The 14,446-nt window shown below is 43.6% G+C and overlaps 1 protein-coding gene across 2 annotated transcripts in view; it reads left to right on the top strand.

Annotated features, from left to right (window-relative positions):
• The window catches only part of PTPRA (protein tyrosine phosphatase receptor type A), a 125,467-nt gene that overhangs the window by 90,205 nt on the left and 20,816 nt on the right, over positions 1-14,446 (top strand). For both annotated transcript variants that reach the window (XM_075190654.1, XM_075190734.1), the window contains exons 3-9: positions 263-339; positions 614-997; positions 6,213-6,233; positions 7,105-7,189; positions 9,062-9,135; positions 10,544-10,680; positions 11,237-11,327. In XM_075190654.1, the coding sequence (XP_075046755.1) occupies positions 267-339; positions 614-997; positions 6,213-6,233; positions 7,105-7,189; positions 9,062-9,135; positions 10,544-10,680; positions 11,237-11,327 (865 nt within the window). In that variant the 5' untranslated portion in view covers positions 263-266. The remainder of the gene's footprint in view (positions 1-262; positions 340-613; positions 998-6,212; positions 6,234-7,104; positions 7,190-9,061; positions 9,136-10,543; positions 10,681-11,236; positions 11,328-14,446) is intronic.

The following is a 14,446-nucleotide window of genomic DNA, read 5'->3' as shown; positions in this document are numbered from 1 at the left end:
ATAGTGATTGCAAGTACATGCTCTATCCCAACTGCACCTTCACAACCTCAGTCTTGTAATAACCGTGATTTACACAGGAAGGTAACCAATCACCAATATTGTGCTGTAATATTGGACCTTTAAACCCATGGCTTTTCATTGCATAACTTATTTTCTTATTTTCAGAAAATTATAACGGTATAACTGAATAAAGTTGTTGACCATCCGTTCGGCGTCCGACAGCCCTTGTTTAATTCTTGTCCCTTATATCTGTGTATTTCAGAGCCATGGATTCCCGGCACGTGTTCCTTGTGTTGGCCTGCTCCTTGTCATGCCTGGCAGCTGACAACGTTACCACAGGTGAGCGGGGACACTGTATTTTATAACATGACTTATCTAACATGCCCAAGACTAAACACTAACAGAGGACGAGAGAGCTCCGAATGGACTTTAATGCAATAGTGCCTCTAGTTGCTAAATTGTCCTGGATCTGGATTGGCCTATACTTTCTTACCATTACCAGTGTTTGGGCTAATCGGCTCTTTATAACGGGTGTACTCTTATTTGAGAGAAATGTTTCTACTGAGAACAATTTGTGCATTGTGAACGTTTACCATTCTTGGTGTATTCACAGTTTCCCCCACAACAACCGTTCTGAACACGACATCCGGTCCAACGCAACAAATCCCCCGCGTACTGCCAAGCACCGGCAGCGATGCCAGCACTGATGGTTCAGTTACGACGCCGGCGTCAATGACTACCACCGCCGCAGTGATTCTGGCACCTACGCCTAACGTCACCGACGGCGTCTCCAGCCACAGTCCCACCGGCAATGATTTGGACACCAACAATCACACGGCGCTCGACAACGCCACCTCACCTGCCGTCACCGTCGGTTTCGTCAGCGGAACCACCACTTTGGCGGCACCCGTCACGGGTAGGAAAACAACTGCTGACTATTTTCCGGAACTGACTTCGACCTGGAAAGTCTCGACTGACGAAACCGGCAGTACAACAGGTACGGAGATAATATTGTGTGTTTTGTGTGATAATTGTCTTTCAATGCTACTCAAGGTCTGGAGTAGTGTGTGATTATTCTCTTCCACTATGAGGAGCAGTGATAACACAAATATGAATGATCTAAAGCCAGACGATTTAACCTTTTAAGCTATTTACTATTTCAAACACAATACCCATAGAGCCTTACAAAAATGTAATCTGTGCAGCATTTCAGTTTACTAGGAACCACTTATTTCACTGAGCCTCCTGGCTCAGTGTATAAGAGTGCAGAGCTGCATAGTTATCCCCCATTGGCTAACATGTAATCACCTCTACCTATGCGTTTGCCAGCTGTAGGTGCCATCCTACTCTGCAGTAAATATCTGATAGCAGCTCCGTTTCCTCCGCTGAGTTTCGGCAGCGAATCAAAGTTTAGTGTACCACAAGAAGCCAAACTCTATTGACCAATAATAGGACAGTATTCTGTTTCATGTCGTTCCTCTGTTGGCGTTTAGTGTAGCGGAGGAAACTGAACTATGATTGTTGAGCCTGGAAGCAGCCGGGGGCTGCCTAAGCATCCCCTCGGGGGGTCTTAATTTAAAAACTGGCCTCCGTGTAAGGGAGGAGTTTGAGGGGGCCGAGCAATTGGTCCATGATAAAGATCAAGATTGGCTTATGGGTGGCCAAGCGGGCGACACATCAGTAAGCCCCGATTTAAATTGTCAGTTTACCCATCCGGGCATTGTCTTGGCATGCGATGTACTGAGAGCCCTTCTACTGTATGTATGTAGCGTTCAGAGGGAATGCAAAGTTGCACTGTTTGTGTGTGGAGAGCAGAGCGGGTGACTGACTGATTATCACACTGCAGAGCTCCGACAGATCTCGGTCACCCTCCAGCCGTTACCCATAGTGACCGTCTGGCCGTCCTGTGGCTCTCCAGGTGTTGTGAAACTACAAATCCCAGCATGCTTTGCTAGCTATCGGCTGGATAGCTACTGGCAAAGCATGCTGGGGCTTGTAGTTTCACAGCACCTGCAGAGTCACAGGTTGACCAGGCCTGGTCTAGCAGGTCATGCTGGCCATGACTTGATCTGACTACAGGCAATTTTATTGGCAGTGGCCTTCTTAAGTTAGTTGCTCTTGGGACCCCCCCAAACCTTAATCTGACCCTGATAAGGACTCGTAGCCTTTAGACGATGGGCAACTGTAGTTGGCCTGTCTGATTTGGAAAAAGGAATTCTCATGAAATCTAAAGATTTTGAACACAATAGTGTACGACGCCACTTGTACTCCCCTAGCTAACGCATTGACTATATTTTGTTCTGCTATAATGGTAGTGAAATCTCCCTCTATCGACGTTACCGTGCCGGCACACTTGGGCGCTGTCGGTGTAGAGCACTGTTAGAGAGATGAGCTGTGACAGAAAGCTGGAGGAGCACAGCCGAAACGAAGAGTGGGGGACATGAATGTGAGATAATTATCTCCTTATTCCTTTTCATGTCTATCACAAATACACTGCATAACGTAAATGTACTGTACGCTGCTGATTCCCAGGCACATGATAGGTGGATCACAATGCAAGCGTCTGGTTTAGTTTCTATGTGTGAGAGAATAACTGCAGGTTGGGATCGGGATAGGAGACTCAAGCGAGAGGAGCTGAAGAATTGTTTTATGCATTTTACAACCTACAATCATATCTCCAGCTCTCTGCCTCAACGCTGCCTCATGTTCTATATCATTGGAAGAGCAATTTGCTGAATGGTACTGCTGATTCCCAATGCTATAGGGACCATCTCGCCAATGGTTTGGTGAATGCAATGTGCCATTTAGTAATATAAAAAGGAATTAATAGTTTTACTGGTCTCTTAATTATTTATTTTTTCTTAGTAACAGGAAAAGCTTAGCTCAAAATCTTAGTCGGTATATTTACTGAAGGCTGGCAGTCACGCTGTGTCCACTGCGTGTGGCTGACGGATACACTTTACGCTTGGCGCGAGGAAATGTTTTGAATAATTTCCCTTTAAGTGAGAAGTTTAAATTATTCTGGAATGGTTGGATCTCACATCCCAATTTGTCACACTGAGTCCTGACAGTCGGCTTTCATCAAATACCGCACCGTGATTGTCTGATGAGAAGTACTTCTTTTTTTTTCTTTTTTTTTTGACCTGTCAGTCTCCTGACCTTGTGAAAACATGGAAACCGCTCAGCTTCTCTCCAAGGGGCATATTCAATTCCGATCCGCGGTACTGCGGAAAATGCGCACTACTGGCGGTAATACGGTACCGCAATAACGCGGATTTTCGTACGGGCTGCGAACGAAAATCCACGTTATTGCGGTACCGCGGATTAGGTTTGCGGCCCGTTCCGGCGCGATCCCGTGGATCGGGATCGGAATTGAATATGCCCCCAAATCTCCTTGCAGCCTGTGTTGTACCTAAACTGGAATATAGAGATACATAATACATTCCACTGCACTGCCAAAAACATTATAAATGCTATGCTCTGTATTAAAATCAGGGAATGTTATGTCCACATATTGCAGTTATTGTTGAGCTGACCAACGAACGCCAAAGTCCTCCCGTTTTGGCCAGACCTATATTAAATATAAACATGAATTATTATGCATGCTTTGTTTTTATTTGGGTTAAGTCTTACCTGCATGAAGCTTTTAAATCAGCCCTGTCAAACCTGCGGCCCTCCAGATGTTGTAAAACTACAAGCCCCAGCATGCTTTGCCAGTAGACAACCTGTTGATAGCTAGAAGGGCATGCTGGGACTTGTAGCTTCACAACATCTGGAGGGCCGCAGGTTGGACAGGCCTGTTTTAAATGAAAGTACTCGCTATGTACGCTATTTGATAACTGGGGAAGCACCTGACATAAGTTGGATATAAGCCCAGTGTGACCAAACCCCTATTGTAGCTCTCCTCCCTATCCAATCAAAATCCTGTATATCTTTTTAATTTTATTTTTAAAATATACACGCACAGCGAAGGTTCTAAGCTTGACCAGACATACACCAATCAGCCACAACATTAAAACATGTGTTGCGAATAACATTGCTTATCTTGTTACAATAGCACTTGTCGGGGGGGAGGGGGATATATTAGGCAGCAAGTGAACAGTTAGTTCTTGAAGTTGATGTGTTGGAAGCAGGAAAAATGGGCAAGCGTAAGGATCTGAGTGAATTTGACAACGGCCAAATTGTGATAGCTAGACTGGGTCAGAGCATCTCCAAAACGGCAGGTCTTGTGGGGTGTTCCCGGTATGCAGTAATTGGTAAATTAAAAAAGTTAGTCCAAGTAAGGGCACATTGATGGGGGTGGGGAGCGAAGGCTAGTCTGTTAGGTCCAATCCCACAGAAGAGCTACTGTAGCATAAATATGCTGAAAAAGTTAATGCTGTCTGTGATAGAAAGGTGTCAGAAGATACAGTGCATCACAGCTGACCAGTCAGTGCCCATGCTGACCCCTGTCCACTGCCTAATGTGTCTACTGGGGGCACGTGAGCACCAGAGCTGAACCAGGAAACAATAGAAGAAGGTGGTCTGGTCTGGTCTGATGGATCCGTTTATCTTTTACATCATGTGGACGGCTGGGTGCGTGTGCGTCATTTACCTGGGGAAGAGATGGCACCAGGGTGCACTATGGGAAGAAGTCAAGATGGCGGAGGCAGTGTGATGCTCTGGGCAATGCTCCGTTGGGACACTTTGGGTCCTGGCATTCATGTGGATGTTACTTTGACACGTACCACCTACCTAAGCATTGTCACCCCTTCTTGACAACAGTATTCCCTGATGGCAGTGGCCTCTTGCAGCAGGATAATACACCCTGCCACACTGCTAAAATTATTCAGGAATGGTTTGAGGAACATGACAAAGAGTTCAAGGTGTTGACTTGGCCTCCAAATTCCCCAGATCTCAATCCGATTAAACATCTGTGGGATGTGCTGAAAAAACAAGTCTGAGCCATGGAGGTCTCCACCTCGCACCTTACAGGATCTGCTGCGAACGTCTTGGTGCCAGTCACCACAGGGCACCTTCAGAGGTCTTGTGGAGTCCATGTCTCAACGGGTCAGAGCTGTTTTGGAAGCACAAGGGGGATCTACACGATATCAGGCAGGTGGTTTTAATGTTGTGAATGATCGGTGTATATAATAGCAGAAAGGAGAGCACAGAACAGTTTTTGTATTAAAAAAAAAGAAAAGAAAAAAATGTAAACGCAAATCTAAAGCCACTAAATACTGCAATGATGTCTACTGGCTGCACCAAGTCCACCAGTGTCTGCACTATTCTTCCACAAGTGTTAGTTACATTTTTGCCCTCATGAATGTTCCTTTGTGCTGTCCCGTTATCAGTACCTACCTGGCCACATTACTCCCATGTCCAAGACAATCGTCTTTTACTTTTCTTTTTCTGTACTGTACATGCTGAATTCCATATTTATCTTCGTAGACCAGTACGGACTTGTCGGGGAGCTGTAGTTCTCGGCACCAGTTTAGCAAACTAAACTCCCCCTTGTGTTATCCAGGGCTGTAGAATGTGACTGTTTTCTGTTGTTGAAGAAATCTTTATATAACATTGATAGGGCGCAGCTGGAGAGCTGCACTCTGTGCGGCCTTCAACCTTCTCCGATAGACACACTGGGGTGTGCTCTGGCCGTCTTGGGGTTTTACCAGGCTTTGCTAGGGGGGCACATGCCCCCGGGCTGGGTCACTAGGCTACCTGCTTTTTTTTTTTTCTTTTTAAATATTCCTATTACTCTGCTGAGCAGCGTCTCTGACGTTTTCCAGCCAGCCCCCGTTTTAATTCCACTCCTCTGCTGAGCTCCAGCGCTAACAATCCGTGCACAATGGACAACTGACCTTTATCAGCCAGTATCGTTTAGTTTCCTCTTGCGCGCTGAACGTTTATTGGCTGCAGGAGAGGATATGGAGATGCTATCAGCCAATGTGCAGAGGCTGATGGCGCAAGCTACCAGACCATGAGCTCTGTATTGTGTTCTGTCCATCCAGCAATGCACTCTGTATTACGTTACTGTCCTCAGGGTTTGGGCTCCGTATTGTTTACTATCAACCTGGCAATTGACTCTGTATTGTACACTGACGTCAGAGAATGCGGCCTGTTTTGTATACTAGCCAAGTACAGGGTCACTATGCTGGTATATGGTGTGTGGTTACTCTTCTGGTACCATAACCCGCTACTGAGTAATTGTTCTTTTGTTGTTGTCTTTTCAGATGGAACAGCGGAAGGTCAAGGTGAGAATCTATTTTGTACCTTTTTATGGTAAACCGTGAAACCGCGTTGATATACTGCCGGTCAGTGCATAGTTATTAAAGTATCCCAACAGAGATCAAGCTGTGATATTCTCTTTGTATATAGTAACTTCACCATATCAGGATTAATGAGTCCTGCAGCTGTGCGTCAGATGGACCCATCCATGTGAAGAACACTAGGACCCATAATAACCATTATCAGATATACTTCTTTATCTGTGCTGCACAAGAGACTGATTGTGTTGCATTTCTCGGCTGCCATAGTTATATCATGTCCAAAAATTACACAATTTCTAAGATACTCTCCTTCCGGCTTATGAACCATCAATTCCCCGCTACTGCTGATCGGAGAGTTGTTGATCTCATCACTGTCGACACGTGTGTCAACTGCAGCTGATTGGATGACCAAGCAGCCATCCAATCAGCTGCTACCAACACGATGCGTCAGTAATGCCAGGATGAACAATTCTCCTTTCGGCAGCACCAGGAGACGGGCAGTAAATCACAAGGGGGTGAGTGTGTGAAAAACTTGCTGTCTGCACACCTTGTAGGCAGCCATTGTGCGTGAGCTTGTAGTAATAATGACACATGTAGATGGTCACAGAGCCGTGACCTCACCTTGTGTGATAATGCCCAAATGTTCCCTGTATTATCGCTTTGATTTCTGGATTAGATGTAATTCTGCTGTGAGTTCTGCTCTCTGCAGTTGGTTCTCGGTGTTAAAAGGCAGAACTGTTATTTGCTTTTTCATTACATTACAAAGAGCAGACAAATTCCATATATTGGAGATGACCGCTGGGCGTTTCTTGTGCTGTTTTCTACGTTTATACTCCTATTGTGTTTTTTGTTTCAGATGAAACCCCAATTATAGCAGTCATGGTAGCTCTCTCTTCTCTCCTTATTATCGTGTTTATCATCATCGTGCTATACATGTTGAGGTAAGTGGCTGCTGGTTGTATGTCTTGTCTGTGTGTTCCCAAAATTGAACTCTTATGTTTATTTAAAATACAACTGCGGTAAAGCGTGTCCGTGTCCAGTGGTTATATTACGTCAGCAAAATGTCCCTGGAAATCCTATTGTTGGTATCAATAACGCGGAGAAACGTGCATCAAAGTGATCTCTCTTTTTGTTTCGGTTCTTAAATTCGTATCCCACAATTAATTAATGTTAACATCTCTGCTACCTTATGGTGGAAATGAAGTATGTTAAGGTGATGGAACTCTACAGCAGCTGGGTGGGCTTGGCTGAAGAAGGCTTCTCTGGATTGGATGAGTGTGTGATCAGTTCACGCCCACTTTAGACAAGTATGCTGGTGCCAAATACCAAACCAGTCGCATAAATGTTTCATATATACTTGTGTTACTGTGTGCTTGTATCAAATCAAAATTAAGTCTGAATTCTCACCACATAATGATTAATACCAATGTGTGCAGATCGTTTTATCAGCAGTTGAGGAATATGCATTAAGAAAAGAAAATGTATCCATCTCTTTGTAGCAGTATTGTCTAGGGTAACTAACTTCCTATGCCTTTTGCTTTGCAATACTATTGTGCACACAGCAATGGTAATTTGTTTGAAGAAAAAAATATAAGTCTCTTCATTTAAACTGGAATATGGAAATGATTCATTATCCAGATGGCTGCTTCTCCTGACCTTGTGTCTGTCCTCCTAGTTCACAAATGATGAGAAATCTCCTTTATAGTTGAGTTCTATTCTCCCTCCCAGGTCTGCATGGAGCATGCTTACTTAATCATTGCGTCAATTGCCTTCCTAGATCCCATTCGGCACTGCGAGAAGCAGGAATTTTTTTAGTTTTACATTTTGTACGCAAAGTACTGCATAGTATGTACGTTTTTTTTTGTTTTTTTCTTTCTAAAATGCGTTGTATTGTCTCCTACTAGTCTGCTTTTACAGTTTCCTGATTTTCCTTTCCATCCCAGTCTTCCTGGCATCGCTATGAAGCCTCCTAATAGCCTGATAAAATCGAGCGCAGCGCGCTAGCTGTAACGACGCGGGGACGTAAATCTCGCATTTGGGTTAGACTGCGCAGTTTTATAAGGCGTTCATGTACTTTGAGTTGTCCAGCACACGGTCTGATCGTCAAGGTGCTGCGAAATGTTCTAATGATACGTCCTCCCTGGCGTTAACTTGTCCAGTTGCGCTAACGATTCATCACTTGGCATCCCAGGAAAGCTCTGAGAGCAGAATAGAAAGCTCTATCACATAGGAAGAATATACTACGTGCAGTACAGTAAACAAAAGAAAAATGTAGGTGAAGATGCATTTTAACCCAGATAATTAACCCTTTTTCTTTTGTTTACTGTGGTATTTTTGTAGTATCCTTGGTAAGTCGTTGTTGGGTTCTGCTGGTGATAATGCTTTCAAGGAATTCCCTAAAGTCTGACTTTTTTGGTTTGAACCATCAGAGAATTGAAAACCTAAGTAACTATTGAGAGAAACACAGGAAAAAGTGTTATACAGTGATCTCATGTTGCTGTCTGAGCCAATATTCTGTTGTCTTGTCTCTGTGATGTCATAATCTCCTGGCGAGATGATTGGCTGGCTGTTCTGGCCACTCATAAAGTGGCTGCCTCTGTTCTGGCCACTCATAAAGTGGCTGCCTCTGCTCTGTTAGGTGACGGGTACATTCCTGAAACTGTTGAAATAAATAACCTGCAACAACGTACATGTTTCCTCTAAGATGGTGACCTTTTATGTATTTTTTTTTTTTTTTTTTGTTACTGCCTGCAGGGTGCAAATGGTCTCAATAGAAGGTTCTTAAAATATCAATTTCTGTGCTTGCCCTATAGGTTCAAGAAGTATAAGCAAGCCGGAAGTCACTCCAATTCGTTCAGGTTGTCCAACGGCAGAGCCGATGACATGGGTAAGTGAGCGTCGTTTCCGCGAGGATTGTTCGTTTAAAATTTCTTTTGAGTGATGTCAACTGAGATACGGAGAGTTTCTACAATAGGTTCTATTTCAAAAGCGCTGTGTCTTTAAAGAAGTGTGCGTTGGCTTACGTTGACCCAACTTATATCTAAGAAGGGGATAGATTTAGGAGCTGCGATTGGGCCCGTTTCGTAGCACACAGGATCCTCAGTCACCACCAGCCAAAAAGCCATCAATGCCACTTGGCTCGTTCTCTCTACTTATATCTGATATGTCGGTCCGATGTTGTAGCCTACACCTCCCCGTCAAATATTTATAATTTTTTGTTCACGGTTATTATAATGATGTCTTCAGATCATTGGAATGTTCACAGGACCAGACCAAGCTGTAGTATATTGGAGTAATTGAAGATTTACCCCCAAAAAAAATATAGCAGACCCTGCTACTTATTACAGTACAAGCCGAAACTAAAGTATTATTGAAACCCACAATCATGGCAGTAAGGGATGTGAAGAAAAGCTGCCAAGACCAATTAGGGTCCCCAAATTATTATATCGCACTTAATTCTCTCTGTGTTTATCCCCCAAGAGTTCACCATTTATTTTAGAACCCCAAGAAATCAATTAAATATGATTAAAGACTAATTAAGTCACTAAATTCAAGAGCTACGTTGAAATATTATCGAAAGATTCCACCAATTCCGTCTTGTGGCGTTTGGAACCTTGTGTTTGCTGAGTAATAGAATTCCCGTTGTCCGGAGCTGCTTTCAGGCGATTGGGAAAGTCATGTAAAGGAAGTGATAGGTGACGTGTATTGTCCTGCAGACATTAAAGCGCTTGGTGGGTGATGCAGATGCTTAAAGGCTGCAGAATTCACCTAAAGCCGTATTTTACATTTTCTCTTTTAACATATGTCCTTCAATGCTTTATAATCATGAGGGTTTTCACTAAAACAAGCGGACAAATGAGCATAGAGTTTTTTTACTATAGATAATGAGTAGTCTACATTTTGGACACTTTAAGGCCAACTCTGTCTATAACTAAAAAAGTTGTTTTGGGTAGAATTTGGTGACCTATAATAAGATACAAAGTTGTTCTTGGCTCCCTGTGAATTTGGTGTCCCCCTAATAGGTCTCCTGTTCGGTTGGGTGTTTAGGTTGTCAGAGTTCCTTCTCCTGAACTTCCAATACATGGGGGGGGGAGTGGCTTTGACAACATTGAGCAAGCTGTCCGAGCAGAAGACAGGAATGTTGCACGTATCGGATTTTATTTTGGGTCACCTGATTCTCCCCATAACTATATTTTTTGTTTTTTTAGTTTTAAGAGGAATTGTCCTTTTTAAACACGTAAAATTCTAAAAAAAAAAAACACCCCAGGAACATTGGATGCTTTATATGATTACAGAACCCCAAAGCATGCCGCTCCTGGCCAGGTCGCCCAGCACCAATCGAAAGTACCCGCCCTTGCCAGTCGACAAGCTGGAGGAAGAGATTAACCGCAGGATGGCGGATGACAACAAGCTGTTCCGGGAAGAGTTCAATGTGAGTGTGCGAAAAGGGCCCAAGTGTAAATATTCGTTCGAAGGGGGTCCCATTGGTGTTGAGTAACTTTGTATTTTTTTGATGTGTAAATGTCTATTCCACTGACTGTGCTTATCCCCCATACCCGAGTAAACACTTTTTTGTTAGATCAGCAGCATTCACTTTTACAGACCATAGAGCACAATATTGTTTCTAATGTTCAAAAGAAGTTTTAATGGGCAATGGCTAAGAAACGCGTGGAGAGAGAAGAGTGTCGATATGTAAAGTACTTCCTTGTGTACAAATATCACTTATCTGCTGACTTCCTCCCTGGCTTAATTTGAGTCCTTAATGGATTATGTCACCAGAGAGAGGCTTTGCTAGTCGGTCATTGCATTATTTAACTCTAGATAATTAGTTTCCTGTCCAATTTAACGCTGGTCTTTCCGGTCCTGTGTTCATGTGTCTTTACTGCCATCAAGTGGCTACTTGAGGAACAGCATCCTTTGTCAGTTTGGAATCAAAATACAGTGTCTTTACCCCTTTTCTCCGATATTTTGTGTTTCTGAATTTAAAGGCTCTTCCCGCCTGTCCGATCCAAGCTACGTGCGAAGCTGCCTCAAAAGAAGAGAACAAGGAAAAGAACAGATACGTCAACATATTACCTTGTGAGTGACTGTATTGAATCTACATGTTTTATAATACGAAGTAGTGTTGTGCTATCTGCTGTATTATGGCATATACAGTACAATAGAGAATAATGATCCTTTATATCGCCACCTCTTATAATGTACCAGGAGTACACATTATGGAGTACGAGGAGTGAATGCAATTCGCTAACCTTTCTAACGAATTCTAAAAGGTCGTCTTATAAAAAAAAAAAAAAAAAAATCTTATTATTTTATTATTATTATTAATTTTTATTTATAAGGCGCCACAAGGTGTCCGTAGCGCCGTACAGGGACAAACAAATTACAATACAATGGGAGACAGCACAGTACAGTAAACAGTAAGCACAGTAACTCAGTAAGCTCAATGCACAGCTAGAGAGGGCGGGGAAGGGGGAGGGAGGATCTGCAAACGACAGGGCCCAAGAAGGAGGGCGCGGAAGACAGGGAGACCCCCAGGGGGGACGGGGGAGCGAGAGTGGACGTGGGGTGGAGGACCCTCGAGGAGGAGGGCTAAGTAGCTGGAGAGCAGAGTTAGAAGTGGTGGAAACAGGAGGAGAGAAGGCCCTGCTCAGAGGAGCGTACAATCTAAGGGGAGGGGTGGACAGACAGAGAGACGCAGGGTAGAGAGGGAGAGTAGGGGGACGGAGACAGAAGATAAGGTAGGAAGTTAAGTGGGAGACAGAAAGGCTTTAAGAAAAAGGTGGGTTTTTAAGGCCCGTTTGAAACTGGACAGATTAGGGAAAGTGCTGATGGAGGGAGGGAGCTTGTTCCAGTGGAGGGGGGCAGCGCGGGCGAAGTCTTGGATACGCGCGTGGGAGGAGGTTATAAGGGGGGAAGAGAGGCGACGGTCAGAGGCAGAACAGAGAGGGCGGGAAGGAGCATGAATAGAGGAGGGTGGAGATGTAGGGCTTAATATTAACCTGATATTATATTAATATTATATTAACCTGATATTCTGAGCTATTCGCTCAGTTTCATCCATTATTTAGTTGAAATTTTAGCAATAATATTTTTTTCTCGTTAGAAAGTCATTTTGGTGAATTAATTCATTAATAGTTTTCAAGCCATTAAAATAACTTTTTAATGAAGAGCACATGTTGCATTCGTGTTGAGAGAAGCACTTGTACAAAGGAAATACAACTAGTTGAGTGGGGATTTTGAATAAAGAATATCTCCAAGCTATTCAGAAAAAAAAAATGGATAAATATGACTGTAATTTAGGCCACAATCACTTCTTACAAATAGCGTTTAGAAATGTGTTTGAAATACATTTTAACATTTTTAGCTATTAAAAGAAAAATGATAAAAACGTAGGCTAAAAATACATGTAATCTTGTGAATTCTCCCTACTATTCCTCTATGATATTATATTCCTTGGTAGAATTTATAGCCAACTTTAAATAGATTTTTTAAGAAGAATATCTTCATTAGTCTCTAATGTATCCTCTTAGTTCATCACATTTATAATAAAATTTTTCCCGATTTAATTGATAAATGTATATACGTAAATACAACCGAAAGGGCGTAAAACACAGGTGATTGGCTGGTTGGTGATGCCAGGACCGGTTCGGCGCTGTACACCCGCGTGCCTCCCGGATTGGTGGCGAAGGTTCTCCGCTGCAATGCAGCATCGCAGATCTATCCCCTCACACCCCGCAGAGGTGAGCAGGAAAATCTGCGATGTTGGGGTACCGTAGAATCCGGAAACAAGCATAGCCGGGCATCGCTAGGAGTTGAATCGGTCCCTCCGTATGTACTGAACAAGCTGACCACGCCTACTTCCAGTATGATGTCTGTCGGACTGAGAGCGTTTCACAGAGGAGTGTATGGAAGATGTGGAAGCAGCATCTGGCAGGTGACACAGATGGCAGATGTAACTGGCTTGCAGCTTATCGCAGTCAGCAATTATAATTCAGATCTGTCTGCATCTTCCTCGTATTATCATATCTTACTCTAAGATTTGATCCCTGGTTTTCAGTGGCTTAAAATGCCGTTGTGTTTCTCTGACTAAACCTCTGCACACGTCTGGTGGTACCGGCTGATTGTGAGTCTCCCCTAAGTCTGTTTTGTAATGCTATGTGATATTATACGAATAGCGGCAGTGGGCAGCACAGTGGCTCAGTGGTTAGCACTTCTGCCTCAGTGTTTGGGTCATGAGTTTGATTCCCGACCATGGCCTTATCTGTGTGGAGTTTGTATGTTCTCCCCGTGTTTGCGTGGGTTTCCTCCGGGTGCTCCGGTTCCCTCCCACACTCCAAAAACATACTGGTAGGTTAATTGGCTGCTGGCAAAACTAGCCCTAGTCTGTACAGCGCTGCTGAATTGGTGGCGCTATATGAATGATGATGAGGGGTGGGGATCTCTTATATGGAAATGTGTTATACAGAAAGTTCTGAAAATCAGGGAAAGAAATATGAATTGACTGTACCACACTTGTAAATGATCACCTGGAGCCGCCTCCGGCAGTCACTGTGAGGTCCTTCTTATCCAGAATACTTGGGGGTATAGTTTTGGCGTCTGTACCTCTGGCTTGTAATTTTGTGTGCAGTCCCTGTATTATTCTAGTATGTAAGAAGCTGATCTCTGATTACACTCTAAATGTAACCTGGTTTAATACATGTAGCACGTTATACCATCGGTTACACTAATGTATTACAAGTGGTGCAGCATTTGTACTTTACTGGTGGTGAGAATATTGCCCGTTTGTATGATCTATGTTTGGTTAAAGACCTTTATTTGGGTGTCGGCGAGTTTTAACATTCATCAGTTGGCTCTGAGCTCCCTGGGATTCCTTCTGCTCCCATTTCCTCCTCTTCCACCCCCTATGGAAGTGTCTGACAGGAACTTATTTTACTTTCCTGCTTTCAGTTAAGAGGGTGGACGCCCGTATACTGCACACACATAGGGGAAAGTATTATCTGGAGAGAACATCCGAACGTTGGTTGCGCTTCTAATTGGCTGATTACCTGCTGTTTGGCACAATGCGTTTCGCTTCTCTATATATACAGAATATCTATCTGTAAAGCAGAGGCTTTGCCATCTGTTCCCTGTTCTTTTGTGTGGGGTATTTGATTTATAAAGCATTCATGTCCAACATCTAGATCTAGACCGGGCAT

The sequence above is a fragment of the Mixophyes fleayi genome, chromosome 1, assembly GCF_038048845.1.
Source record: "Mixophyes fleayi isolate aMixFle1 chromosome 1, aMixFle1.hap1, whole genome shotgun sequence".
NCBI classification, from domain to species: Eukaryota; Metazoa; Chordata; class Amphibia; order Anura; family Limnodynastidae; genus Mixophyes; species Mixophyes fleayi.
This window is presented reverse-complemented; position numbering and strand designations above follow the sequence as displayed.